The sequence below is a fragment of the Punctularia strigosozonata genome (assembly GCF_000264995.1).
Source record: "Punctularia strigosozonata HHB-11173 SS5 unplaced genomic scaffold PUNSTscaffold_10, whole genome shotgun sequence".
In the NCBI taxonomy this organism is placed as follows: domain Eukaryota; kingdom Fungi; phylum Basidiomycota; class Agaricomycetes; order Corticiales; family Punctulariaceae; genus Punctularia; species Punctularia strigosozonata.
The window spans coordinates 1,617,581-1,645,117 of NW_006767442.1; the positions used below are offsets into that span (position 1 = coordinate 1,617,581).

Genomic DNA, 27,537 nt, shown 5'->3' on the forward strand with positions numbered 1-27,537 from the left:
TGATATGATGTCTTCGGACCCTGCGACTGCCGCAGCCGGCCCTGCGAACCGCCGCGCGTCGCTTGCGTTCTCGGGTAGACTCAGCCTTGGCGCCAACACGATCGCGGCGGTCGCCAGTACCACCACTAACGCAGCTTTCGGTGGTCACAACCCTACGAAGGATGTCGACGACATCGTGGAAATGTACTCGGACATGCGTGAGCATGGATACAAGGGCCCTACCAGGACCGTACGGCTTCCCCGCGTGTCGAGCGTGGGCGGAGGCTCGATCGCGCGCGCACAGGGCGACGATGGGCGTTGTGTCGTAGCCGGAAGGGAATGTGCGTCTTTCTCATCGCCTTGTCTCTCCTTCCCCATCTTGCGTGGCGCATATATGCGTGACTTTGTGGACGCATGTATGCGTCCTGTGACTATATGCGACTCTTCGTGGCGATACTGATATGCGATAATCGTGACGCTGACACGTTTGCTCGTGCAGCGCTGAGGATCGTGCGCGTCGTGCCACCAACTGGCCCTACATCCTACTCGTCAGCGGCATCGGGAGGGCTTGAGCATGTCGCGCGTTCGGCGGTGGGTCGGGGCGGACACCGCATCGACGCGGGGCGTAACATGTGGGACGGCTCCGGGCTTAAGGTGGATGGCGGCGCGAGCGCAGTGACGGACGTTGCATGGGGATATGGATGTAAGCATCACTCTGACTATATGCACGAGGAAGGAGATCAGAGAACTCATGAGACCTTTTGTGACAGCGTTTAGCAACAAGATATTGACGAGCGCGCGGAACGGCGAGCTCGTCATGTGGGACATCAACAAATCGGGCTCGTCCAAGCATGGTGCGCCTATATGCATGTTCCATACTCAGCGTCTTTACTCATCATGCGCTAGAACGCAGGACGCGCGACCACATGCGCGCCATCCACCGCCTCTCCTACTCGCGCCAGGTGCACTACTACTGCGTGACTGGCTCCGCGGACTGTGACATGCGCGTATGGGTGAGCACATACCCCAGATACCCGGTCGACCCGGACAGCTAATTCTCGAACGACCCTCAGGATCTAAGAAACCTCTCGCAATCCCGGCTGAAGATTCACCACCCCGCGCCGGTCCGCGCCGTCCTATTCTCGCCCGATGTGCAGAACCCGCTCCAGGCGATCGCCGGGCTTGAGAACGGGAGTCTGTACCGGTGAGCCTCATGCGCTCACCCATCCTTCCTCCTTCTCTCCTTCTCCCCTGTTCCGTCGGTGGCCGCAAGCGCTCACCTCCGCTTTCATAGATGGGACCTCCGCATGGGCCAGCGCGGCCAGCTAGACCGCGTCCCGGTCGCGCATGCAGGTGCGATCCTCGCGCTCGATTGGTGCGTTCCCGCATCTCAAATCGTTGCCGGTTCGAGCAACAGCTCCAAGAGGCCCGCGACGGGCAGCGCGCCCGCGGTAGCTGCTGCGGATGGCACGGGAGACGGTGCCGGTGGTAATGGGTGGATCGCGACGGGCGGCATGGATCGGACGGTTCAGGTACGTGTGACGTTGCGGTATCGCAGGGCTGGTGGGTGCTGATGCTTTGCTTGATACCAGGTGTGGGATCTGAGGGCGGGACATATACCGCTCGCGCCGACCTACACACTTCACCCGTCGTTCCCTGTGCGCACCGTGAGGTGGCGGCCCGAGTACGAATGCGAGCTCGCAATCGTGTCGCACGCGACGGCGGGGACGGGAAGCGGGAGCGATGGTGTCGAGAGCCCCCCGGAAAGTGTAGTGCCTGGCGTCGCCACGAAGGACATCAGCGGGACAAGCGTCGGTGGAGGTACGGGCGATGCGGTGGAGATCTGGGACGTGCGACGAGGGTGGATCGCGAAGTGGCGCGTCAATGGGTCCGCGGCCGAGGGCGGAGTAGCCGGTACGCGAGGTGTTTGTCTGGCGCGCTTAGCAGCACCATGCTCATCGTTGCCATCTTGCTCTTGGGTGCAGATGCCGTATGGGCGGATTCGCACGCGCTATGGGCGTCGCACGCGTCCGGCGCATTCTCGCAGCTGGACGTGCGCCAGTCCGCGACCGTGGTCGACGCCGTACCAAGGAACGCGATGGCGTTCGATCCGGCGGGCAACGTCGTATTCGTAGCGGACAAGCCCGAGCGGTGGGAGGTGCCGTACGATGATGTGTGAGTGCTTTCACTACCTTCTCCATATTCTATGGAATTGACGTCCCGACCTACCTATACAGCGATCCCGAACTGCGGCCCGTCGTGGCGAGGCAGCGCGGGAAGCTGAAGGCCCTTGGCGACCCTGCCTACCGCTGCGAGACGCAGGACCTAGGCATCGTCGCCGACACGTCTGCCGTACACGAGTCTACCACGTTTGCCGCCTTGGCTCGCGGGTACAGCCTCGACGTCGCCAACGCGGGCGCAGACCGTCGTCCGTTGTGCGAGCGCAATGCACAGGTAGCGCTTGAAGCTGGGCACGAGTCCGCCGCACAGCTGTGGGCTCTCGTAGGGGCTCTTCTCATGGACATCGTGCCGCCTTCGCCGCCGTCGCCTCCCTTGCCGACTCCTCTGCAACCTGAGCTCCTCCCCGGGGGCACGCCGGCGCTGGCGCACTCGCTGTCCGCGCCTGCCGCGTTCCCGCACCTCCAGTCACCGCGCCCCTCCGTGCCGCCCCCCACGGCGGGCAGAGGCACACCGATGCGGTCCGTGTCTACGGATCCCACCCTAGTTGCCGCCGCCGGGCGTGCGAAACGGAGCCCGGGCAAGAAGAGCGTCGAGTCGATGTCCGCGTCGTCCTCGCGCGGCGGCGCCGTGCCGAAGCCGCTGACGCCCGTCGGTTCCCCGAGCCCAATGCGGAGCGCGAGCGCGCTGAGTTCGCCGTCGCCTACGTCGGTAACGTCGACACGCTCGCCGCTATTGCTCCGGCGCGAGAGCCATTCCGCCGCGCGACATTTCCCGAGGGGATTCGATCCCGCCTCGCGCCGGCCAAGCTTGACGCCGAGCGGGCGGAGCGCTAGCCCCAGCGAAAGCGCGAGGGGAAGCTTACATCACGTTGGCGAGGGCGCTCTTTCGGATGGGGAGGGTAGCGAGGGGGACTGCGGGGACGGGGAGGAGGAGCAGAGCGAAGGGGAGGAGAGCGATCTAAGGCCGCTCATGTCGCCACTGACCTCGCCGCATTTGCATCCGCGCGCCGTCCCGCCGAATCCCAGCCCGTTGTCGCACGTGGCCAACCCGGACGACGATGATTCCTCGCCGTCTCCCGCGTCTACCGAGTCCGAATCGGAGGATGCTGGATCGGATTCGCCTCCGAGGATGCGCCACGACCGTCTGCGGTCCAAGTCGGGCTCGGCATCGGGCGGCCGATCCTTGTCGGGTTCCGGGTCGGGCAGCCGGACGAGGAGGATGGTTCAGGCCCGGAGCCGAAGCTCGACTCTCGCCAGTCTGCCCGCGCAATCGAAGCTGCCGATGCAGACGAAGGCGCTCGCGAGAAACGACTCGTCGAGCAGCGTGCAAACCGTGATTGCCGCGGAACCGCGCTTGCGTGAGCGGAGGACGCGCAAGGGGCTCGGTGGCCTGGACAGGGAGGAGACGATCAGGGATATGCGCCATACATCGAGCCGGGGTTCGGCGCGGATGCGGAGATCGCGCTCGCAGAGTCGACTCGGGTCAGATACGGTTTCGGTCGAGTTGAGGTTGGATGGATCAGAGATCGCGATGTCGGAGTCGAACGGGGCGCTCGAGCACAAACGGTCGAAGGCGTTGACGGGCGATCGGAGGCGCGCGATCGTGGAGGATGAACGGAGGATGCGTGAGCTGGGATGGGCGGCTCTGCGGGATTCGCTGGACGACTTGGCCAACGACGTGAGTTCTCCAAGACCTGTCTCTGCTTGTAAGAGGGGGCTGATATTGTTATAGGGAGATGTCCAAACGTGCGCTTCTCTGGCGATTGTCGTTCGGAGCGAATTGGGAATCAGTAAGAACCGCGCTGCTCGGTTTATCGAGTCGTATCTAGGTGAGTGTCGGTGTCGTCTTCGGCAATATCGCCCCCATTTCCGTTAAACTGATTATTGTGATCGTCGCTCCAGACAAACTTTCTCGTTTGAAACTCGACGCGGCTGCTGCGTACGTTCGAGAGTGTGCACAAGGGGGCTCCACGCACGACGCGCCTGCGGTAAGAGGTGTATGTAGTCTGCTTCACGCTCTTGCTGATAGTCAATGCAAGGTTCATACCGTGGTCTATACATCCTGCGGTCGTTGCAGGAAACCGATTGTACAGACCACCACAAACCCATCACATGGCCAACCCACCGGAGTCTCGTATTGCTCAGAATGCCAGTGACCCATTGAGCGTTGGTTTGAATGAGCACAGGATACCTTCCGCATTCGAAGGCTGACCTTCCATCGCTCTTCGTTTCCGGAAGCCTCTCATTGCGCTCATCTTGTTGCCACACGGATCGCGCTACTGCCGCGGGTAACCCCAGCATCCTAATGGCAAGGCTCCATTGCCAGCCAGCAACGCGCACACACAATATAGAATGTGTCGCCGCACCACGGATTCTCCGGCCGCTATGAACCAGCTCATCGCTACCAAGAGCAAAGCCGTTTTAGTACGATTCGCATATCAAGTCCACGACGGCGATGCGCCAACAAGTCCGTCGTTGGACCTTGAACCGAGACTCGATCAATGCCACGACAATCATGATTGGCCCTACTTCATCAAAGCGAAGTATATATAAACAATATGAAGACTGCATACCCCAACAACCTCGTAGTCTTCGCCGATCGGTCTATCCAGAGGAAAACGGGGTATGCTAAGCCTCATGTCTGTTGCGCCCTCGCCAGCCACTCTTCCTCTAGTATTCCCATAAATACCATGTCTTGCCATTTTCCATCCTGCCAATTGCACTTCCTCTTGCGTCCTTCCTCGACAAATCCTCTGGATATATCAGACGAGCTCAGAAAACCGACCACCGCAGCAATACATGAGTGTACTCACACTTTCTTGTATACGCTGATCGCAGCCGCGTTCCATTCGAGGACCCCTAGCGATATCCTATGGACCGCAAGTTGCTCGAACGCGTAGCCAACGATCCACTCCGTCATCTCCGTCCCATACCCCTTCCCACGCCATTTGTCCACCAGCGCGATCCCGAACTGGGCATCCCGATTCTTGGGGATTCGAATGGAAAGCGTCATCATGCCGACGAAAAGCGCGTCTCCTCGCTCCTTCTGACTCGCGTCGGCGGGGATCGACCCCCCCTCGAGCGGCGCCTTTGCCTCCACCATCACCGTGATCAGGGTGTGATCCGGCAGAGCCTCCAGCTGCTTGCGGTATGTAGGCCCTTTCGGAACGGGGTAGGCCGGCCCGCTGCGCATGATCGTCGGGTCGTGCTGCAGGGTGACCAAACGGTCGAGGTCGGACTCGCGCAGTTCGCGTATGTGCAGGTTTTTGGTAGAGGCGATCATCGTCCTGAGTGGTCGTGAAGAGAATTAACTTGATGCCGAGACGGGAGTAGCAGCTTTTAACAGCACTCTCGACTGACTCGCGTCGATCGCTATCAAAAATTTTGACTCCTTACGCCTGCGGTGCCGAGACGGTAGGTAGGTAGGTAGGTAGGCGGCGCGATCCCCATAGCGGAACAACCGGTTTGCCGCACCGCCCACCAATACGTAGGAGTAGCAGCTTTCAGCAGCGCTCTCGACTGACTCGCGTTGATCGCCATCAGAATTTCTGACTCCTTACGCCTGCAGCGCCGCTGTAACGGAGTAATACGATTAGACTACGATTGTACCGGGCCGCGGCCCGGCCGCGGCAAGCAATTAATGCAAGATCTGCCGCGTCCTATTGGGCGTGTCTAGGCTAATCATGCGTGCACATCCACCCAGGGCGTCTGAGGCCCTCGAATATGATTTATCTAGGGCCCCTAAGACGTCTCGAAACTCTATATATTGCACGCCGTATCGCCTGTATCTACAGTTCTTTTGCTATACTACCGGATCCCACTCATTGGCGCCCGACGCGTGTCGTGCCACTGCCACCGCCCGCGTCATCCCCAAGCTCGAAGCATCATATCGTTGCATGCGGTCGTGACTGGTAGGTGGGTAGGTAGGTAGATTGCCGACGGCCCGACGAGGTCCTGGCTGCCGGTTGCTGCGCTTCACGTACGTCACTCGTGCAGTCGACAGCGAGCGTGCCAAGCAGCTCAATGGTTTTCGTGAGCTGATGAAGCCGACCACACCGTCTCACCACCGGCACCAAAAAGCCCTAGGTACGTGTGTACATACAGTGCTATGTAAAGTATCATAGGCAAGCCATCTTCAGCTCCCTGGTCGAAGTCAGGTTCCTCGTCAGTGCGTTAAAAACCCCCGACCGAAGAGGCTTTTTCGAGCGCGACTTCGTGTGCATCGCCACAGAATCGACGTCGACCGCAAGATAGCCTTGTCCGACCGTGTCGCCGCACATATACTCATCATCTCCATCTCTGAATACGGCATATCTTGGCACAGCACAATCGGTCAATGGACCGAAGGATCCGGCCAAGTTTCCAGCACGGGAATGAGACAACGTATCACACGTATGCCTTGGTATAATCAAACCGTCCTCCAGCGTCTTCCATAGGCACGATGTACGTGTCATACGTCTATGTATGGTATTGCACGAACATCAATAATCTGTTCCTAATTGTCATTCCTTCTGCCAGCCAATGAGGTGCATATGATGGTGGAACTGCTCATTCGTTGAAGAAGACCTGCTCAAACACTCACGACACTCTTACGGCGATCCAATGCCACGTCTGCCGCTGCCTATTGGAAGCACCGGAAGATGTCGCTCGCGTGCTGCCTTCCGGGCGCGAGCTCCGGACTCCGACGATGCAGTGGGAAGACGTTTCGGGGTGAGCATTTGTCAAGACGATCCATTTGCGCGAGCCAAAAGACTACTCGATATTTTCGCCTGAACTTTCCGTTCATGAAACAGCTACCATCACGGATCGTGCACACCGACGATGACAATACATCGTTACCTAACCTGTGTTCGGTTTGTCCGTTCGCCGTCTGGCCAGCGCTCGACCATCACGGATAGCAGTATTTGCCGCATATTCTCGGAAAAGATTGCAAGTCAGTTGGAGTGACACAAAGATGCTTTGGAAGAACATGACCGGCATGCAGCTTTGGCTTTTGAGTTGTGAACTGTATTGCTCTGGTCTGATTCACCCATAGATATAACATTGGAGCTGGAAAGAAGCCCAGATCGCGATCACGCTGCGTGTGGTGGTCAAGTGATGAACGAGGCACAGGACAAGGCAAAAAATGTGCGCCATCCACACTCCTTCAATTGGTGTCGAGATTGATCAAGGAGGATGCCGTTGGTACATAACCGATGTATCAGGTACATCGTTGGTTTGTCGCTCAAACTCACCGAAGGTGGTTCTGTTGCTGGTTTTGCGTCGCTAAACACGGATCCACTCTATAGAAGCGAGGGGCCGGGGTGAGTACAGGAAAATGGTAATCGCGTGATGGTATTCTTGCTCCATACCCGTCGGGCTGTCTTCCGGCGTGCTTCATCCAGCCTAATGCATCGACAGTGAACACGGGGCGGAATTTGTCCGTGCGCATTAAATAAAGCCACCGACTCCGCACGTTCGATGAAGCGCGGATTTTGAATCCCAGCAGCATGCAAGCCTAAGGGGCATTGAAGCGCTTCTCATGAACGAGACTCGTCTAGATTATATGCAGACACACGTCTGTGAGATGAAATGAATGCTTACAACGAGACGTCGCGAACGACTCACTAGCCAGAGCGTTCACGGCCAGCCTTGGAAATCTGCGAAGTTCTTACATCGGGCTCAGCGCCCTGCGTGGGTCTAGGACACACGGCCTGGGTACCGTTTTGCAACCCGATTGGCTCCGATGACAAAAATCTGGGGCAGAAATTTGAGTGGTCCTCGTTCTGATACACTGCAGACGGCATCTTCAGGCGGAGACGTGCGGGCGGGAGCAACGGCTGGGTCTACGCTGATTCGACATTAGTCAATGCCGTCGACAGCGGCAAAAAATGAAGATGTAGATCAGGAGAAGGCATGTCGAGGTTGCACATGTTTTCCCATGTTTTCCGAACTGATGAACTGAGGTCTGGAGAGAGCGCCGAGAGCAGAAGCGCGGTCCAAATTAACCCGCACAGGAGCAGCTCCGGCGATTGAATCTCACTTAGCCCAGCTCTTCATCGTAGATATTCCGACGCACTGAACAAGTTAACGGAGGGCCATACAACTTCTCAATTTGGTGGCTCTGCGTCAGAGATGACCTAGCACCGATGCTCCCAATGGAATATGACCGTCGTTACATGCGGTAGTGGGCCGGTTTCCGTACGTTCTCCTGAGATACCAGGATCCTTTTGGGTACAGTGCGGCGTCTGGGAGAGTAGAATAAGGTGATTATCCCGATCGCAGTGTCGGAGCATGTTTGTGAGAAGAGCTTTTATTCGCGTGGGAGTATATGAGCAGCCGACCTCGTACTTGTTTTTCCACGGCAACGCGCTCGGCCTTTCGCTAACTGCTCCATCGTCGAATGCCATTCACAGAACCGCAAAAACTCGTCCTATCACCGCATTGACTCGTGGTTGCATCCGCGTTCAATCTAATGTGTTTCGCATATGGCCCTTGTTTCTGGTGCCTCCACGCTGCCGTCCAGGATCTTGCCGATCGGATCGAATTCTGTTAGACCCAATGGTAGTCACTCGACCCTTGGAACTTTGCTGCCATCGTGTAGGGAAATCAAACGAGACTCGATCGTGAGCGTGTATTTTTATGCTGATTAATTGTGCGAAAGTATGGTCTCTGACTCAGGATTTTGCGCAGCGCACTCAACCAAGAGGCGCAGTATGACCGCCGCACCATCGCATGACCCTGAGCAGACTCGCTTTCAATCCTTCCAACCCTACCGAACAGACAAGAGAGCTCCACTTTCTCGGGAGCAACAGTGAGAGCTGCGACGAGACAAGCGCGTCATGGATTAGCATTTCGCGCTGCATCAAGTTGATCATGGGCAGCAGCCAGCCCGGCAGCGCACCGACGCCGCGTGGGACAGGTGGGCACCCTCGTTCTCCGCCGTGCTTCTCGCAGTACAGCTTGCTTACGGCCTATGCTGGCAGCCAGATCCAGACTTATGGGATGGCGGCAAACTTTGCCGGCCTTTCCTTGCTGCCATTCCGGGCCTTCCCTACCTGGAGCCAGTGCCAGGGCTAGCTGGCTGTTGACGGGTGCAAAAAGTCTGGGGAGGTGAAAAAACGCGTATAAAAGGAGAAGACGTTCAGCGGTCCAAACTTCAGCGAACCACTCGAGTTCACTGCAGCGTCAACCAGCCTCTCGATCCCCGCCCAGTAATTCTTTCAGCATGTTCGCTCGTCTTCCGACCTTCTTCGTTGCGCTCTTCGCGCTCTTCCTCCTTGCAGCCGCCGCGCCCGGTGGGGCTCCCCCTACCGTGACCGTCACGGTCGTACGTGTTTTATGTTGGAGGCGCCTGGGACGGCAGCGCTGACAGGTCCTTCTTTGCCTACTAGACCCCGGCTCCAACCCCGACTACAGTCAGTCAGTGCAACACCGGCTCCCTGCAGTGCTGCAACTCCGTTGAGAGCGTCAGCAATACCTCCTTCGGGACTGCATAGCTAGCTCACCACGTATCTTTCTCTAGGCGTCCTCCGCGTCGGCGAGCCTGCTCCTCGGGCTCCTCGGCATTGTTCTTGACGCCGTGGACGTCCTCATTGGTGTCACTTGCAGCCCCATCTCCGTCATCGGCCTGGGCGGTAGCAGCTGCAGCGCCAACCCCGTATGCTGCGAGAACAATTCCTTCGTAAGTGTTCCGTTTGACCTTCGTCGTGATGAACAAGACTGATTCTGCCACACAGGGTGGCTTGATCTCCATTGGCTGCGTCCCCATCACCTTGTAGGTATCAGTACGACCCACGCTAGTTTCATGAACAGAGCGTTGGCACGTCGGGCGGCCCGTTCGTATACGACGGTGTATTGTCCTGAAGTTGTCGAGTAGCTACGTTTGGTATTGCAATTGACAAGTGTTGCATCCATGATCTGTTAAATGTCGGGCGGCATGTCGGGCGCGGAGCGCGCTTGACCCGTCTGCAATGCGAGGGGTAAGATTGCTGGGCAAGCGCGTAAGGTACATCGGATGCGAGCGCGAGTAGATATATGTGTACAGCGATCAGATAATAGTGAGCACTGAACGCGCACTGAATTCTCATATTCCAACATGATCCTCATATGTCTGCGAGCAATTTCGCCTTCGGTTCTTAGCGCTAAGTAGCGGAATTACACCGTGGCCTTGTGTGGCGTGGGATACTTGCTTTGTCTCGCGACGGCGACGGCGACGACGACGACAGGCACAATGACAATAACAAGGCCACAAAGCTCAACGATGCCGGGCACAATATTTATACAGGAAACACAGAATTCTGTTCCTCCAATACCCATCCACGAACATCATCGAGCCTCGGTCCGGTCTACATGCACAAAACATCGAGAAAGAAGACGATGAAAACGGACTTCGGTACCTTCGTACCCCTGTCCCGGACGGCAGACGTGCACTTGCTATTAGAAACTCAGGAGGAAGTGTAAGTTCGCTGCTCTCAGATATTGTGCAGCGCGGATCATTAAAGCGCCGCGATTGATAGTGAGCTTCGAGCTCCAGCGCCCGCAGGCGACTCTGACTCCGAATTTGAGTTCGAGGAATTAGATTGGGACGCGCTTCTTGGTGAAGGTGAGGGACGCAGTCGACTTCGCTGTTCGGAATATGAAGATAAGTGCTCATACTGTGGTTTAGATTCGCCATCGAGCACGCCATGTAACATATCCGATTCCCCTATAATTGCGAACCACGAATCCGTCCGCTCTTCATCCCCGTCCCCATCCCCATGTCTTCCCTTCGATGTCCGGACGGCTTCGCCTTGGTCGACCTCTACAACACTCTGCGGGGCCGATGAGCTACTGTGTGGATGTGGGTCCGACGACCCTAAGCACTCGCTATGGTGCCCTGGTTTGCTAGAGTTGACGCTTTCGCTCGATGACGACATGGCGGTATTGGACTCTCAGTTGTATCAGGAGGCGGAGGAGCTTTGCGCGGCAGTCTTGAGGATGAAGGCGATAGAGGGCTGGAGATCGTACCTTCCCGTCGACCTCGTGGAGAATCTACAAGCATTGGTGGACGACGCACGTGTAAGCCTTGCGGAGCTCGATACGGGGCTGAGGTGGCAGGGTCTGGAAGTGCTGGAGCAGGCCAAGCCGACCCACGCTGAGCAAGCGAACCTGAACCTCTTCCTCAGGCTGGACCTCGAGGTCGCTATACCGGAACTACGGGCGGATGCGCGGGACGCATGCCTAGGGCTGGACGGTTTGCGGGGATTGCACCTTGTGGAGATTGGCCGGGTTTCGGGAGGCGAGAATAAGGAGACGCGGGAAAAGGTACAGAAGGAGGTCGATGTCGTTCGGCGGAGGGCTAGGGCGGTGCACGACGTGGCGAAGAGGATGGGAGTGCAGAGACCGGATTTACCTCTCTTGTCGGTCGAGACCATCGGGCAGCTTCGAGGGATGCTTTCGGTCCGTCGTGCCCCGAACCGTGGTCGGGCGGCGCAGGTCACCCCCGTTGAGCAGCCTACCGTTCTCGTCGACTCGCCGACCGCATCCTCCGCGACGGATTCCGAATCGTCGCTACAGATCGCGCAGAAGAACGTCCCCGTTTTCGGTAAGCCGTCTTTGCGCGGTTCTAGCCCTCGCACGCTAGGCATTCCCGAAGCGTTCAGGGAGGGAAATCCTCACGGTATCTTTGGCTTCCTGGCGTACGCTCTAGACCGGGACTCTGTCGCGCGTCTCGACGTGGAGGAATGTCTTCAAAGAGATGGTTGCAAGGAGCAATGCATTCGCTCTGTGATCTCAACGCCGTCTACGCTTGCGCCATTGGCTGTAACTGCTGCAAATACGGAACGCCGCCCTATCTCCGACTGCTCCCCCGCCGCAGGCGGTTCACAGAGCACTGCAGGTGTTTTAGAATCGGCCGACGGTGATCCTGTGAACCGCAGCCTCTCGTCACCGCCTACGGCTCACCCGCACGAAGCTGGCGACGACGATATCGTGGCAGAGCCAGAAGCGCCACCCGACGCCGGATTTCATCTCGATGGGGACATTTCCGACGATCCCTGCCGTGTTACGACATCGCCCATTCGAGAGCAGAAGATTCGCGCTTTCCCCGAATGCAGGAGGATGACCGCGCGAAAGCGCGCTCGTTCACTTCCAGCCTCGGCCCACTACGAACAAACTGAGGACACGTTGGAATTCAGCGAAGGCCCGGGCCGACCTATGAAACGTGCGAGGACTTGACGACCGACGCAGAGATGACGAGAGTGGATTGCTCGTCTCGTCACGGTCTCTCGTGCCGATTCTTCGCGGACTTCGTCACCGGCTTGGGGTGGCCTTGTGGCGGACATTTAGACGTAAATTATGCAATAAATATTCTGTAGCGTGCAATTCGTCGAACGTCCGGAGCACGAATGGAGCAATTATGAGGCACGTGAGATGCACGTGCGTGTCGTAGCGCAACACGTGCAGCCTTCTGAGCAACCACGCGCTGCGGCAGTAGGATGCGCCTCCTTGTTCTCCTGCGTCCATCTGCTGTCTTGATTCGATCTGCGTCTACTGTAGGCGTCAACCCATCTGTCTGCACGAATATTGTGTCTCATCAACGTCGGTGAATCAGCACCAAGATGGAAGCCATGTTCGCAGCCGCGCTTGAAGTACTCATCTGCCGTAATCTGACGATCCAACAGGCGACGTAAACTCATGGACAAGTTGAACCTGGCCCCGGCCAGTCAGCCTACGGAGCCGATGACGAAGCCATCTTCACCGAGCGTGATCGTGAGTGCAGACATGCTGATTTATACAGTACAAAAGATCATGACCGTTAGCCAGTCCATTTCTTCCTCGTCAGATAACGAAATCCCCACTAAGCCTGTGGCAATGAAAAAGCGAAGAGCGGTTATTGGCGACTCGGATGACGAGCATGAAGTGTACGTCGCACAACCTTGCTCTGTTAACCTCTATTCATCTCATCCGCAGGGCACCTTCATTCCCAGTACCTCAGCTTGCGATGGCATCGCAAGTGAGAGATGTATCCCCTCCTCCGACTTTTCCGGTTCCACAGCCTGCTCCGGCTTTTGCCAGCAATCCGACAATGCCCCCACAGGCCCCGCCCAAAGCTCCTGCTTTCGGTTCTGGGGCCAAGGCTAACCCGATCACCATACCGTCGAACAAGCCGTCCTTTACTCCTCCGCCCCAGCGCCCGCCTCTCGCCGATGCCGATGAAGAGCGTTTTGAGGAGACGGACGACGTCCGCAACACGTTTGAAGTTCGCAAAACGGCGGGGGACGCGGAGAAGGATTTGCGCGATCTCTTGCAGTCGCACGTGAACGATGAGCAAGGCGAGGAGGAGGAGGAGGAAGAAGAAGAAGATGCGTACGTTGAGGGCATGAACGTCGTGCTGCAACCTCATCAGCGGAAGAGTCGGAAGTGGATGCGCGAGCGTGAACAAGGCAAGAAGTACGGGGGTATCCTTGCAGACGACATGGGGTATGCAGTACATTTTTTGTCGCCATCGTCGTTCTAAACGCTCGCCTTCTAGCCTCGGCAAGACCGTACAGACACTCGTGCGTATCCACGAAGGACGCGCGAAGAAGAGCGATAAGAAGGACGGCTGGTCCCCGACTACTCTCATCGTTTGCCCTGTCGCACTTGTGACGCAGTGGGTTGCCGAAGTCAAGAAATATGCACCCGAACTGCTTGTGAAGGAACATCATGGCCCTTCGCGGACGAAAGGTACGAAGATTGCAACTGTTCGCGTATTTTTGCTGATGATGCTCACAACCGTAGATCCCAGGGAGTTGACCAGCCACCATGTCGTCGTCACCACCTACCAAGTTCTGGCTAGCGAATACGCTTCTCATGGCACTGGCGCTAAGGACGAAAGTGCCAAGAGCGGCAAGGCAAAGAAGCAATCTGTCTCGTCGGACGACTCATCAAGCGCCGATAGTGACGATTCATCCGCGTTTGGCCGGTCGTTGGCCAAGAAAAAGGCTAAACCGAAGGCCAAAGCTGTGAAAGCAGCGCTATTCGACGTCAAATGGTTCCGGGTGGTACTAGGTCAGTGGAAGCGCGCGATTGATGCAGCCGCTACTGAAGCTTGGTCCCTTGCAGACGAGGGGCACACGATTAAGAATCGGAATACGAAAGCCGCTCAGGCGTGTTGCGCTCTGGAGGCTAAGTTCAGATGGGTCCTCACGGGTACACCGATGTGAGCTGTCCTCATTGGACCCGGCATTACACGAACAGTAGCTGATCGTATGATCAGGCAGAACAATGTCGAGGAACTGTACTCTCTCTTCAAGTTCCTCGGGATCAGACCATTGAATGACTGGGATCACTTTAACACACATATCAACAAGCCAGTCAAGAGCGGGAAGTCGGCTCGGGCGATGAAACGTTTGCAGGTAAAGGCCTGGTTCAATTGGGGCGTAATAGGGGATATCTGAACCTTGGTCAGATCGTCCTTCGCGCAATCATGCTCCGACGATTGAAGACAGACCTTATAAACGGCAAACCTCTCGTGGAGCTTCCACCTCGTACAGTCGAGATCGTTTCTTGCCTGTTCGATAACGACGAACGACTCTTCTACGAAAGCATTCAGAGCAAAGTCGAAGCACAGATGAACAAGCTGCAAAACGCCGGGGTTATCATGAAGAATTACACAACTGTCCTGATCTTGCTTCTGCGCCTGCGTCAAGGTGCGTTCTCTGCCATCATGTCATCAACGTACTTCATACATTCCTTGACAGCGTGTAACCATCCGGCGCTGGTGTCGAAGGATTTCAAAGTCGACAGCGCTGCTCTGGAGTCTCGCCCGGCGAAGAATCAGAACCTCGAGGAAGAGCAAGAGGATGAGCTTGCGGGCATGTTCTCGAAGCTCGGTGTTGAGGAAGCAAAGATTCGCAAGTGCACTATCTGCTTTGAAACGTAAGTTGTCGTCGATCGATCTTTGTCCATGCGGCCTGGCTCAGTCGAGACCACGACAGTCTCGACGATGACAATTCAGCCTCGAAAGAGTCGCAGAACTGTCTAGATTGCGAAGCTCAGATCGAGCGACAAGCGCGCCGACGATCTGTCACTAATCCGGACTTGCCAGCTTCCTCGACAAAGATTCGCAGGATTCTGGATCTCCTGCAAGAGATTCAGAATCGGGGCGATGGCGACGAAAAGACAATCGTATTTTCTCAATTCACGTCCATGTTGGACCTACTACAGCCGTTCCTCAAAGATGCTGGTATTCGACACGTGCGATGTAAGTCCTTCGCTCAATTACTGCGTTGCATAACTGATGGATGCATTCGTAGATGATGGAAGCATGTCCAAGCCCGAGCGGGACCTCGCATTGACCAAGATTCGCACTAGTGACAGCGTCAAGGTCATATTGATATCATTCAAGGCGGGCAGTACAGGTACGGGTGGCTCACGGTCACCTTCACGAGACCGCTGACCCCCCGCCCGCCCAGGTTTGAACTTGACTTCCTGTAACAACGTGATCTTGGTGGATCTTTGGTGGAATCCGGCTCTGGAAGACCAAGCCTTCGATCGCGCTCATCGCATGGGCCAGACTAGACCGGTGAATATCTACAAGCTATGCGTACCCGAGACCGTCGAGGACAGGATACTCGCTGTGAGCGCTCTTCTACTACATCCTAGGCTCCCATGACTCATTGAGATGGCAGCTCCAAGAGCAAAAGCGCGTCCTCGCTGCCGCTGCGCTCAGCGGCGACAAGGTCAAGTTGTTGAACAAGCTCGGCATGGACGAGCTGTTGGCGCTCTTCAAGCATGGGGATACCGGTCACGATGGCGACTCCGATTCTGATTCTGAGTAGATTGCTCACTGTGACTCGCTGTGATGATATCTGGGCCTCATTCTTGCTCCGGTTGCAGGCCGCCGACGATTGTTTAGACTGCTCTTGGCATGTGTTTATGACCATAATGACCTACAGAGTCCTTGCTTTGCCGAAAACACACGTGTTGTACTTGGGAATGTGGTGACGACGTTAGGTGCCTGTTCAGATGATCAACCATGCGGTTCGTTGCAGTATCTCAATCTGTGTACTCGGAGGCAACGCGGAAATTATCGTGAAGGGTTCAGGTACGCGTGGGGCAGTCCTGGGTGCACAGAACCTGAATGCATATTTTCGGAGGGACAGCTGTGTATGGCTGCGTGCGCAGGCGAGTTTGCTCGTCATCGATTTGACGTAATCATATATCGACGGAACAGCCGGTATGCTATCTTCCCCGATGATGCTATAGCATTACAAGCGAGCAAGAAGGAGCGAAGGCGGGTGTCCAACAGGATGCTCGCTTCGGACCCCGATTCTCTATTCCTAGGTATGACTCAATGGTTGAATAAACTTTTGTATCTGCGTAGTTGATTTTAGGCTCTCGTGCTCTTTACAATTGCCAGGCCGGCCATGGAGGCTTCCCATGTGCTGCTCGGAGATCCGGAAGGAGCATGTCATGTATGCCTTGAACACCACCTGACATACAATAGGATGCATGACGCTGGATGCTCACCCCGTTCTTACACAGTTGTCATCGCTGCGCTCATGTAATGGTGTTCCCAGGTATGGCTGACGGCCTTAATCAGACAAAAAGGAAGAGAAGACAAGGCGAGAAAACGCCGACGAGAAGCATCCCCGAGTGCCGGTCGAGGGTGATCGCCTGGCGACCGTGTCCCAAGGTCTGACAGTTCCGTCGCAGGCTCGATGAACTTCCGACTCGTGTCCGACTGTCCGTTTTCCTGGATAATCCTGCCAAGTCGAGCTCTCTACGTCCGCCTTGTTTCCTACCTGCATCAACGTGGACGCCTCTTTTCACAGCGAGCCGACGCCCAGAAGCTTTCTAGTTGTCTGCCGGGGCGGCTGTCCAGGAGCAATCGGTGCCTCTATATCTGCTAATATAGCTTTTGGGCTCTCACCCTGACTTGGCGACTTCTTTGAAACAACCATGGTTAAGAAAACACTGTGTGCTCATCTCGGGCTTTGCTGCTGCATGGGGTTCCAAGGCAGCAGCAGAGTTGTCCACGTATTTCGACCGTCAACGACCCTGATGGGTGCGTCATTTTCTATGTGGACGATGCGGACATCTCTGGGGAAAACACTTCACTCGCAATATCCCTTTCTAAGCCCGCAATTCAGCTGATTCAAAGAAGAACCCTCTGATTCTGGCTCGCTTTCGGATATGTAACGTGCAGCTTCTGTAAAAAGCAGGATTTCACCGGCGAACGACTCCGGAAATGGATGTGAGTGCGTTCCAGATCACAAGTCGTTCATCTGATACGGATTCCTATACATCGCCTACGCCGTCTTCTCTCACTCAACGCCGTCACCAATGGACGCGATGGGCTCCACACAACACAATATAACCTTTTCTCGTACTATCACGGTCTGCAGCGTGTGCGCTGTGCAGCCCTTACCCGAGGTTGGATTTGTGGTATAAAAGCTTCCTCTGCTCGTCATTAGCTCCTCAGCACTGCGACAAGCACTCGAGCTCTTCCATCCCGACCTGCACTCGCACCGCTTACTCCCTTCTGAACTATTCACAATGCAGTTCAAGTCCGCCGTCCTTTTCGCAACCTCGTCGCTTGCCATCCTTGCCGCCGCCTCCCCCACCCAGCTCTCTGCTCGCCAGAGCTGCGACACCGGTTCCATCCAGTGCTGCGACTCTACCACCACCACTTCGGACCCCGTCACCTCGCTCTTGCTCGGCCTCCTTGGCATCGTCGTCAGCGGTGAGCTCGCTAGGAAAATATACGCGTCTGTCGAAACTGACAGAGCGTTACATTCTCAGGTGTTGATATCCCCATCGGTTTGAACTGCTCCCCGATCTCCGTCGTCGGTGTCGGTGGGAACAGCTGCAGCGCCAGTCCTGTCTGCTGCACGAACACTGACAACGGTAAGGAACTCTTGACATGCATACCGTAGGATTTCCCGCTCATGGTATCCCTACAGCCAAGGGCCTTCTTTCCGGCCTCATCGGAATCGGCTGCGTCCCCGTCAACCTCTCTCTTTGAGTGGACGGAACGTTGTTTGAGTAGCGGTGTGCATTGCTGTCTACGATATTCTGGCTGGAAACTGCCTGTTCGGAATGTTTCCTCTTTGTAGTCGTAACCTGGATGACGCGGTGCTACGCTGCATGTACTTTTTGTGCACCTATCTGTTCAATGATCCGCTGGTTCGAATGGAAAGTCTGCATACACGAACTGGTGGGTGAACGGATGTGGAATTTTGCGTATAAAGATCGCTAGAGCGAAGTACTCCCGTGATTCGTCTCCGGATAATATTTCGTGAGTTAGTCACGATGAGAATTGACATGCAAAACTAGTGTTCGTCATGGGTTTCAGTCAACTTCTCATATTTCACTCCCCACAGTACATACCGGCATCGACAGATATGATGAAGTCGTAGCTCAAGGTCCGAGCATTATCTGAATCAGAATCTCATCCGCCCACTGGCAACAAGGTTCCTGCTCTGTTGTACAGTCAGATGCTGTAGCGATCAACTATGCTAGTGAGCATTCCACCGCCCTATACAACAAGCTACGGTCAGTGATTCTCTTGAGGCAGAGCCCAGTCGCACATGCGGTGACCGTATCGCATAGAACCAAACTCAAGCAAGTCATAGATTTATGTGGCTGCTTTATGAATATATGACACGTCTGCACAAACTCGCAGTATCGAAGCCGCCGAGCGCCGTATGACGATGATCATCGTGTCTACCTCGGGCGAAAGGCGCTATCATCCGTTGCTCGTCCACTGTTAACGGAGTTAAAAGTCTAGCTCTAGCGTGGAACTGTGCGTGGTAAGTTGAGCTTCCCTCTGTTCTTAGCTCTCATACTGAGGCTTGGCTCGTTCGCTGCAAAGCTCACAAGACCCGTCGTTATTCGAGATTCCGAATCTGCATAATGCGCATTCAGACACCGACGAAGCGGCGATGGTACCCAATCAGCAAAGCGAGATTCAGGTCCGCGATGCTCCAGCTCTCTTGAGGTTCTACGATATCGGTAACTTGTGGTTCCAGACCGTCGACGGGTATCATCCTCGGAATATCTGAGATCAAGATGGCGCGTCCGGGCAGTGTACATGACGATTCAATGACTCACGTGGAGATTCGATGGCTCATAGGCGGGTGCGCGATAACTTTTTCCTCTTCTTCTCTTCCTCTCCACTCGACAACTCGGCGCGTGCGGAGGAAGAGAAGGACAACCTACGACGACCTAAATACATTCATTTACACCCACGAAACGAATGGCGCTGTCCAATCCCGGTGGAAAACTTGGACCAGTCCGTCCGACGCTCGCCAGGGCTGCGAGCAACTTCCCAAACGGGTCCCCGGCGCCCTGGGCGACGACACCGATTGCAAGGGACGGGAGCACGAGAATCGTTGATGGAGTCCTCGAACTCTCTGACGGGACGGCCTATCGAGGCACTAGCTTCGGTGTCGAGGGCAAGAGCGTCGCAGGAGAATGTGTCTTCCAGACAGGTGAGTTTCTCTGAGTAAGGCACTGACAGTGAGTGATCTGAACGCGCGTTTAGGCATGGTCGGTTATACCGAGTCTCTGACCGATCCGTCCTACGAGGGTCAAATCCTTATCCTCACGTACCCGCTGATCGGCAACTACGGTGTTCCCTCGCGCGAAGAGAGGCCGGTCGACGAAATCCCGCTCGACTTCGAATCGTCGCGTATACACGTCGCCGCCGTAATCGTTGGCTACTATTCGGAAGATTACAGCCACTTCCTCGCCTCTTCCTCGCTCGGGGCATGGCTAAAAGAGCAAGGTGTACCCGCCCTGTACGGTGTAGACACCCGTGCGCTCACCAAAAGGATCCGCGAGAAAGGTTCCATGCTTGGGAAAGTCCTCGCTAGGCGCGGAGATGCCCCAGAAGAGCGTAGGAGGTCACTCGTTCCCGGATCCGTGCCAGCATCACGCGCCCCTTCCCCTCCTGCCTTGGGTACATGGAGAGAAGACTATCTGGACGTCCCCTTTTCAGATCCGAACGCGCAGAACCTTGTCCAGGTGGTGTCTTGCAAGGAAGCGCGAGTCCACAAACCGACGGTCGAGCCTCGCCTGCACCCCTCAGGACGTCCGCTTCGCGTCGTCGCAGTAGACGTTGGGATGAAGTTCAACCAGATTCGCTGCTTCACCCATCGCGGCATCGAGCTCAAAGTTGTACCGTGGGACTACGACTACCTCGCGGCATCCGAGGAGCCCTTCGATGGCCTCTTCATCTCCAACGGACCGGGCGACCCCACCATGGTTCCGGAGACGATTGCTCGTCTGCGTAAAGCACTCGAGAAGGGCGATAAGCCCATCTTCGGTATTTGCTTGGGCCATCAGCTCCTGGCGCTCGCGGCCGGTGCCCAAACGTCGAAGATGAAGTACGGTAATCGCGGCCACAACATTCCCTGCACGGATGCACTGAGCGGGCGTTGCTATATCACGAGTCAGAACCACGGATATCAGGTCGACACCACGACCTTACCGAAGGGCTGGAAGGAACTTTTTAAGAACGCGAATGATGGCAGTAACGAGGGTATCTACTGCGAAGACAAGCCTTTCTTCTCCGTCCAGTTCCACCCCGAGTCGACGCCCGGTCCTCGTGATACCGAGTTCCTGTTTGACGTCTTCATTCAGAACATCGTCGACATCGTCAACACCGGTGTGCCCCACCCTATCTCAATGCCTGGAGGCTTCAAGGCAGAGAATGAAGCGCGTACGCCTCGGGTGGACGTGCGTAAGGTGCTCATCCTCGGCTCGGGTGGTCTTTCCATCGGCCAGGCAGGCGAGTTCGACTATTCAGGCTCGCAGGCGATCAAGGCGCTGAAGGAGGAGGGCGTATACACCGTGCTCGTCAACCCGAACATCGCGACCATCGCGACGTCCAAGGGCCTCGCCGACAAGGTCTACTTCCTACCCGTCACCCCCGAGTTTGTGCGCAAGATCATCAAGTACGAGAAGCCGGACGGTATTTACGTCACTTTCGGCGGCCAGACCGCGCTCAACGTCGGAATCAAGCTGAAGGACGAGTTCGCGAGCCTCGGTTGCCTGGTGCTTGGCACGCCGATCGACACCATCATCACGACGGAGGATCGCCAGCTGTTCGCGAGCGCGATGGAGGATATCGGGGAACGGTGCGCGATGAGCAGGACGGCGACAACGCCGCAGGAGGCCGTGGCGGCTGCGGAGGAGATTGGCTTCCCGGTCATCGTCCGTGCGGCATACGCGCTTGGTGGCTTAGGGTCCGGTTTTGCGCAGAACGAGGAGCAGTTGAGGGCGCTTTGCAGCAAGGCGTTCGCGACGAGCCCGCAGGTGCTCGTGGAGAAGAGTATGAAGGGCTGGAAGGAGATCGAATACGAGGTTGTGAGGGATTGCAGGGACAACTGCATCACGGTTTGCAACATGGAGGTTGGTTTCTTTAATCCGGTCTCGGGGTCATGAGCATGGTTCCTGATAGGTTATCGCCAGAACTTCGACCCTCTAGGTATCCACACCGGGGACTCGATTGTTGTGGCTCCCTCTCAGACGCTCTCGGATGCGGATTACAACATGCTCCGGACGACTGCCATCAACGTTATCCGCCACCTTGGCGTCGTGGGCGAGTGCAACATCCAGTATGCTCTGAACCCGACATCGAAGGAGTATTGCATCATCGAGGTATGTTGAATAAGCTTGAGAGTGAGCGGTTGCTAAGATGCTTTTTCATAGGTCAACGCTCGTCTGTCCCGTTCATCCGCCCTGGCTTCCAAGGCCACCGGATATCCTCTGGCGTTTATTGCGGCCAAGCTTGGTCTCAATATACCTCTCAACGAGATCAGGAACTCGGTCACGAAGGTTACCTCGGCGTGCTTCGAGCCTAGTCTCGATTACGTGGTCGTTAAGATCCCAAGATGGGACCTCAAGAAGTTCAACCGCGTCAGCCGGCTCCTCAGCAGTAGCATGAAGTCCGTCGGCGAGGTGATGAGCATTGGCCGAACCTTCGAGGAAACTATCCAGAAGGCCATCCGTGCTATCGACGATCAGTTCTCTGGGTTCTCGAAGGTGAATACATGGTCGCAGAAGAGTCGGCAGACGAAGTCCTAACTACCTTTTGCAGAACGATCTCGTAGATGACATCGACGAGGAGTTGGTCAACCCTACCGACAAGCGTATCTTTGCCATTTCGACGGCGTTCCATCTAGGATACTCAGTCGACAAGATCTGGCAAATGACGAACATCGACAAGTGGTTTCTGACAAGGCTCAAGTATATCTTCGATATGGAGCAGCACCTTTCGTGAGTCATTTCACTAGCTTTACCTACGCCTGAATTTTAATTCAGCTTTAGAACCTGTACGTTGTCGACCATCGGACCCGATCTGCTTCGTCAAGCAAAGCAACTTGGGTTCTCCGACAGGCAGCTCGCGACCTGCGTGGGATCCACGGAGCTTGCGCTTAGGCGTTTGAGACAGGAAAATGGCATTGCACCCTACGTCAAGCAAATCGATACTGTCGCAGCAGAGTTCCCCGCGTTCACAAATTACCTCTACACCACCTACAACGCGGTCGAACACGACGTTACGTTCATCGACCAAGGCATCATGGTGCTCGGATCCGGTGTTTACCGTATCGGTTCTTCCGTCGAGTTCGACTGGTGCGCCGTCCGGGCGATCCGCACGATCCGCGACCAAGGCCTCCCGACTGTCATGGTCAACTACAACCCAGAGACCGTCAGTACCGACTACGACGAAGCCGACAGGCTTTACTTCGAGAACATCAGTCTCGAAACGATCCTCGACATCTACGACACGGAACGATCTCGCGGAGTCATCTTGTCCATGGGTGGCCAGACGCCGAACAACATCGCGCTCCCGCTTCATCGCCAGAACGTCCGGATATACGGTACATCTCCCGAAATGATTGACACTGCAGAGAATCGGTACAAGTTCTCGCGCATGTTGGACAACATCGGCGTCGACCAGCCGCAGTGGAAGGAGCTGACAACCATGGACGAAGCTCACGCCTTCTGCGACAAGGTTGGCTACCCGGTGCTTGTTCGGCCGTCCTACGTGCTCTCCGGCGCCGCCATGAACGTGGTATCAAGTCCGAACGACCTGGTCAACTACCTCAGCCAAGCCACCGCCGTGTCTCGAGAGCACCCCGTGGTCATCACGAAGTACATCGAACAGGCAAAGGAAATCGAGATGGACGCCGTTGCCAAGGATGGAAAACTGATCATGCACTACATCTCTGAGCACGTCGAGAACGCCGGCGTTCACTCTGGTGACGCGACCTTGATTCACCCTCCGCAGGATCTCGACCCGGCAACAGTCCGCCAGATCGAGGAAGCTACAGCTAAGATCGGGAATGCTCTCAACGTCACTGGGCCCTACAACATCCAGTTCATCGCGAAGAATAACGAGATCAAGGTCATCGAGTGCAACCTGCGTGCTGCGAGGTCTTTCCCCTTCGTCTCCAAGGTCACCGGCGTCGATGCGATTGAGATGGCTACCAAGGTCATGCTCGGACTCCCGGTCGAGCCTTATCCCGAGCTCAACCTCCCACCGGACTATGTCGGCGTTAAGGTACCCCAGTTCAGTTTCAGCCGATTGTCTGGCGCGGACCCCGTACTCGGAGTCGAGATGGCCTCGACTGGAGAGGTGGCATGCTTCGGAAAGGACAAGTACGAGGCATACCTAAAGGCGCTCATATCCGCCGGTATCCTGCCGCCGAAGAAGAACATCCTCTTCTCTATCGGTGGATACAAGGAGAAGCTCGAGCTGCTCCCCTCTGTTCAGAAGTTGGTCGCCGCCGGTTACAATATCTTTGCGACTTCGGGTACGGCAGATTTCCTCGAGGAGCACAACGTTCCCTGCAAGGTACAGTTCTTCAATTGCCTCTTACGAGCCTATCCTGATGGTATGGCACAGTACCTAGAGGCATTGGGTGACGACAGTCGTGAGCAGAAATCCGAATACTCGCTTACGCAACATCTCGCGAACAACCTCATCGATATGTATATCAACCTTCCGTCGAGGAACCACTACCGGCGTCCGGCGAACTACATCAGCAAGGGTTATCGCAGCCGTCGTATGGCCGTGGATTTTGCCATCCCGCTGATCACGAACGTCAAGTGCGCCAAACTCCTCGTCGAGGCGCTTGTTCGGAGGTTACCGTTGGATGTGTCTTCCATCGACTCGAAGAGCTCACACACGACTCATACCCTTCCTGGCCTCGTCAACGTTGCAGCATTCCTTCCCGATGTCCTCGATGCTAGTGGCAATGAGTACGCGGAGGCGATGACAGCCTCCTTGAAGGGAGGCTTCACCACCGCTCTCCTACTTCCCGTAGGAGACAAGAACATCATCGGGGATCGGTCATCGTTAGAGCGTGCTCACGCGAAGGTGGCTACCTCGGCGCATTGCAACTACGCCATCAGCATCGCGGCGACCGCCTCCAACGCCAAAACATTCGACGAGGAGATACTGACGGACGTCAAGTATTTGTTCGTTCCTCTCAGAGGCGAGCATCTCTTGACCTCAACCGCTACCGTCGCCGCACATTTCTCGTCATGGCCTAATGACAGACTCGTCGTGACGGATGCCGAAGGGTCAAATCTCGCCTCTGTCCTCCTCCTTGCGAGTCTGTACAACCAGCCCTTGCACGTCACTGGAGTCCGCAGTAAAGACGACTTGCTGCTGATTTCCCTTAGCAAGGCTAAGCAGCTTCAGGTTACCTGCGACGTCGCGGTGTACTCCCTCTTCTACAGTACAGCCGACTTCCCCGAGAGCAAGGTTCTGCCTTCGCCTGAAGATCAGAAGGTCCTCTGGCAGAACCTCGACGCGATCGACGTCTTCTCCATTGGAGCTGCGCCTTTCCGCCTCGCCACAGAACAAGGTCAATCGGCTTCCGCAGCGTCCGGTTGCGAGGAGACATTACCGCTCCTGCTTTCTGCGGTTTCCCAAGGCCGCCTCACGTTCGACGACATCAAGCGTCGCTTGCATGACAATCCGGTCAAGATCTTCGCTCTGCCTGAGCAAGTTAGCACACACGTCGAGGTCGTTATCGGTCGTCAAGCCGCCTTCAAGGGGCGCAACTCCTGCTGGTCGCCTCTCTCTGGCAGCCGCATCTCCGGCGTGCTGCATAGACTTGTCGTTCATGGTCAGACGGTACTGCTCGACGGGAACTTGTCGACGTACCCAGTGGGCAGGGACATCTCCGGTGCGACGATTAGTCACCCGAAGGTGGAGCGGCGGGCGTCGATCTCCAAGCCGGAGGGTGTCGTCGCGCTCTCTTCCCCGCGCCCGAAGTTACAGGAGCTGCCTTCGAGCCAAGACGCGGCGACGCTCGCATCGCTGCAAGGTCCGATCCTGTTCCAGGACATCAAGCCGCACCCGACTTTCCATCGCCGTCACATCCTTTCCGTCAAGCAATTCACGCAGAAGGACCTGTACGATCTCTTCGCCATTGCGCACGAGATGCGGCTGCAGGTCGAGCGCAGTGGTACGCTCGACATTCTCAAGGGCAAGGTGCTCTGCACGCTGTTCTACGAGCCGTCGACGCGGACTAGCTCCTCCTTCGACGCGGCGATGAAGAGATGCGGTGGAGAGGTGATCAACGTGAACGCGGACCAGTCGTCTGTGACGAAGGGCGAGAGTCTCGCGGACACGATACGCACGCTCGGGTGCTACGCTGACGGCATCGTCATTCGTCATCCGGCCGTAGGCAGCGCGCAGACGGCAGCCAAGTTTTCACCTGTACCCATCCTGAACGCGGGAGACGGCGTTGGCGAGCATCCGACGCAGGTGAACATTGGTCGCGTTTCCGTCAGTGCCATGGCTTACTGACAGTACTTGTAATAGGCGCTCTTGGACGTCTACACGATACGCTCCGAACTTGGTACCGTGAACGGCCGGACGATCACGCTCCTTGGAGACCTCAAAAACGGGCGCACCGTGCACTCGCTGGTGACACTGCTGTGCCTATACAGCGTCCGCCTCAACTTCGTGGCGCCCGCATCGCTCGCGATGCCGCACTCTGTCGTCCAGGCAGCACGCAAGGCCGGTGTACACGTCACGATCACGGACTCGCTCGAGGAAGTCCTCAGCGATACGGATGTGTTGTACGTCACGCGCGTGCAGAAAGAGCGGTTCACCAGCGAGGCCGAGTGGGAGCAGGTCAAGGACGCCTACAAGATCGACCATGCCCTGCTGGCACGCGCGAAGGAGGATATGATCGTCATGCACCCACTGCCGAGGGTCAACGGTCAGTCCAGTTTGCATGGGGCGTTACTGAATGCCGTTCTCACTGTTTCTGCATCCAGAAATCGATCCCGAGGTCGACTTCGACTCGCGAAGGGCGGTGTACTTCCGACAGATGCGTTACGGTCTATTCGTGAGCGACGCATTTCAACTCGTCATCCTAAGATGCATTGCTCATGCGGTCTTCACAGGTTCGCATGGCGCTACTCGCAAGCGTGTTGGGATAAAACAAAAGCGACTCGGGGGTTTGGACGTTCATAACGAACGTCGGAGAATATGTCGCGTGGGACCCAGGAACCATGAAAAACACTGAACTCAATGTACGACTAACTACATGTCATCTACACATCTACGTATCAGTAGAGTGCAGCGCTTCGAAGCAGCAAAAATGTACGGTAGATATTACCTGTAATGTAATCGATGTAGCAAAACGGCGCACTATATGATGGCGTAAGGCCTAGTCCTTGAGAGGCATGCGTTCGCTCAGGAAACCCCACGCTGATGGGAGGCTTGAAGAGATCCTTAAAGAGATCCGCTCAGAGCGAAGCAAGTGTGATCGGATCCCATTGATGCATCCCATTATGCCTTATTTCTAGCCGAAGTAGCTAACAGAACAACTGGGAGGCGATTACAGGATAATGTTGATGGGCACACAGCCGATCACGATGAGTCCGGTCTGCAAGCACGGCGACACATGTCAAGAACATTTGACAGAGAGGTAACAAGAACGGGACTATGTACGCACGAAGGTGTTGTTCTCGCAGCAGACGGGCGAAGCGTTGCACGCCGACCCGGACCCGAGGCCGACGATGCTGATGGGTGAGCAGCTGATGCCGATCAGGCCGTCGACGGCCTCGACGACGATGCCCAGGAGGCCGAGCAGGAGGCCCGTGACGGGGTCGCTCGCGTCCGCGGTGTGCTGGCAACACTGCAGGTTGCCGGTGTTGCACTGGCTGACGGATTTGGCGGTGACGGTGGTGGCGGGCCCAGTCTGGAACGGACAGAGGAATAAGATCGGGTTTGAGTTCGGAAAGGGGCGCGTGGAAGAGATCAGTCTACTCACAGCAGTGACGGTGACAGTGTCGGTGACGGTCTTGGTCACTGTTACGTCGCCTGGCATAGGTGTGGCGGCCGCGAGGGCGAAGAGGGCGAAGAGAGCCACGAGGGCGAGAGAGATGGCAC

At 56.3% G+C, this 27,537-nt stretch overlaps 8 protein-coding genes across 8 annotated transcripts; 6 read left to right on the forward strand and 2 right to left on the reverse strand.

Annotated features, from left to right (window-relative positions):
- Nucleotides 1-7: 7 nt before the first annotated feature.
- Nucleotides 8-4,315, forward strand: PUNSTDRAFT_136739 (uncharacterized protein; the record flags this gene model as incomplete). Its single annotated transcript, XM_007386341.1, has 12 exons — nt 8-320; nt 479-682; nt 750-833; nt 886-992; nt 1,053-1,183; nt 1,274-1,511; nt 1,572-1,893; nt 1,965-2,154; nt 2,217-3,837; nt 3,892-3,988; nt 4,062-4,147; nt 4,199-4,315. The coding sequence occupies 12 exons, from the start codon at nt 8-10 to the stop codon at nt 4,313-4,315; spliced, it is 3,510 nt and encodes a 1,169-aa protein (XP_007386403.1).
- A 479-nt stretch (nt 4,316-4,794) lies between these two features.
- Nucleotides 4,795-5,442, reverse strand: PUNSTDRAFT_72340 (acyl-CoA N-acyltransferase; the record flags this gene model as incomplete). The annotated part of the gene is made up of 3 exons (XM_007386342.1): nt 4,795-4,912; nt 4,973-5,199; nt 5,260-5,442. The coding sequence occupies 3 exons, from the start codon at nt 5,440-5,442 to the stop codon at nt 4,795-4,797; spliced, it is 528 nt and encodes a 175-aa protein (XP_007386404.1).
- A 4,099-nt stretch (nt 5,443-9,541) lies between these two features.
- Nucleotides 9,542-9,919, forward strand: PUNSTDRAFT_72320 (fungal hydrophobin; the record flags this gene model as incomplete). The annotated part of the gene is made up of 3 exons (XM_007386343.1): nt 9,542-9,607; nt 9,664-9,822; nt 9,878-9,919. Coding segments are annotated over 3 exons (267 nt in total), but the record flags the coding sequence as incomplete, so codon positions are not given.
- A 598-nt stretch (nt 9,920-10,517) lies between these two features.
- Nucleotides 10,518-12,356, forward strand: PUNSTDRAFT_136742 (uncharacterized protein; the record flags this gene model as incomplete). The annotated part of the gene is made up of 3 exons (XM_007386344.1): nt 10,518-10,597; nt 10,658-10,743; nt 10,807-12,356. The coding sequence occupies 3 exons, from the start codon at nt 10,518-10,520 to the stop codon at nt 12,354-12,356; spliced, it is 1,716 nt and encodes a 571-aa protein (XP_007386406.1).
- Nucleotides 12,357-13,013: 657 nt separating this feature from the next.
- On the forward strand, nt 13,014-16,356 carry PUNSTDRAFT_90645 (uncharacterized protein). Its single transcript, XM_007386345.1, has 13 exons — nt 13,014-13,042; nt 13,092-13,601; nt 13,654-13,847; nt 13,902-14,171; nt 14,226-14,322; nt 14,380-14,518; nt 14,572-14,812; nt 14,864-15,041; nt 15,101-15,366; nt 15,419-15,523; nt 15,578-15,741; nt 15,794-16,209; nt 16,268-16,356. The coding sequence occupies exons 2-12, from the start codon at nt 13,123-13,125 to the stop codon at nt 15,941-15,943; spliced, it is 2,283 nt and encodes a 760-aa protein (XP_007386407.1). The 5' UTR covers nt 13,014-13,042; nt 13,092-13,122; the 3' UTR covers nt 15,944-16,209; nt 16,268-16,356.
- A 1,307-nt stretch (nt 16,357-17,663) lies between these two features.
- Nucleotides 17,664-18,132, forward strand: PUNSTDRAFT_136744 (fungal hydrophobin; the record flags this gene model as incomplete). Its single annotated transcript, XM_007386346.1, has 3 exons — nt 17,664-17,850; nt 17,910-18,014; nt 18,071-18,132. 3 exons carry the CDS (start codon nt 17,664-17,666, stop codon nt 18,130-18,132), a joined length of 354 nt encoding a protein of 117 aa, XP_007386408.1.
- A 1,208-nt stretch (nt 18,133-19,340) lies between these two features.
- Nucleotides 19,341-26,782, forward strand: PUNSTDRAFT_90646 (carbamoyl-phosphate synthase). The gene is made up of 10 exons (XM_007386347.1): nt 19,341-19,600; nt 19,654-21,524; nt 21,585-21,773; nt 21,825-22,157; nt 22,213-22,391; nt 22,443-23,973; nt 24,025-25,899; nt 25,957-26,359; nt 26,418-26,488; nt 26,547-26,782. The coding sequence occupies exons 1-10, from the start codon at nt 19,366-19,368 to the stop codon at nt 26,580-26,582; spliced, it is 6,723 nt and encodes a 2,240-aa protein (XP_007386409.1). The 5' UTR covers nt 19,341-19,365; the 3' UTR covers nt 26,583-26,782.
- A 210-nt stretch (nt 26,783-26,992) lies between these two features.
- Nucleotides 26,993-27,307, reverse strand: PUNSTDRAFT_21002 (fungal hydrophobin; the record flags this gene model as incomplete). Its single annotated transcript, XM_007386348.1, has 2 exons — nt 26,993-27,031; nt 27,101-27,307. Coding segments are annotated over 2 exons (246 nt in total), but the record flags the coding sequence as incomplete, so codon positions are not given.
- Between the last annotated feature and the right edge of the window lie 230 nt (nt 27,308-27,537).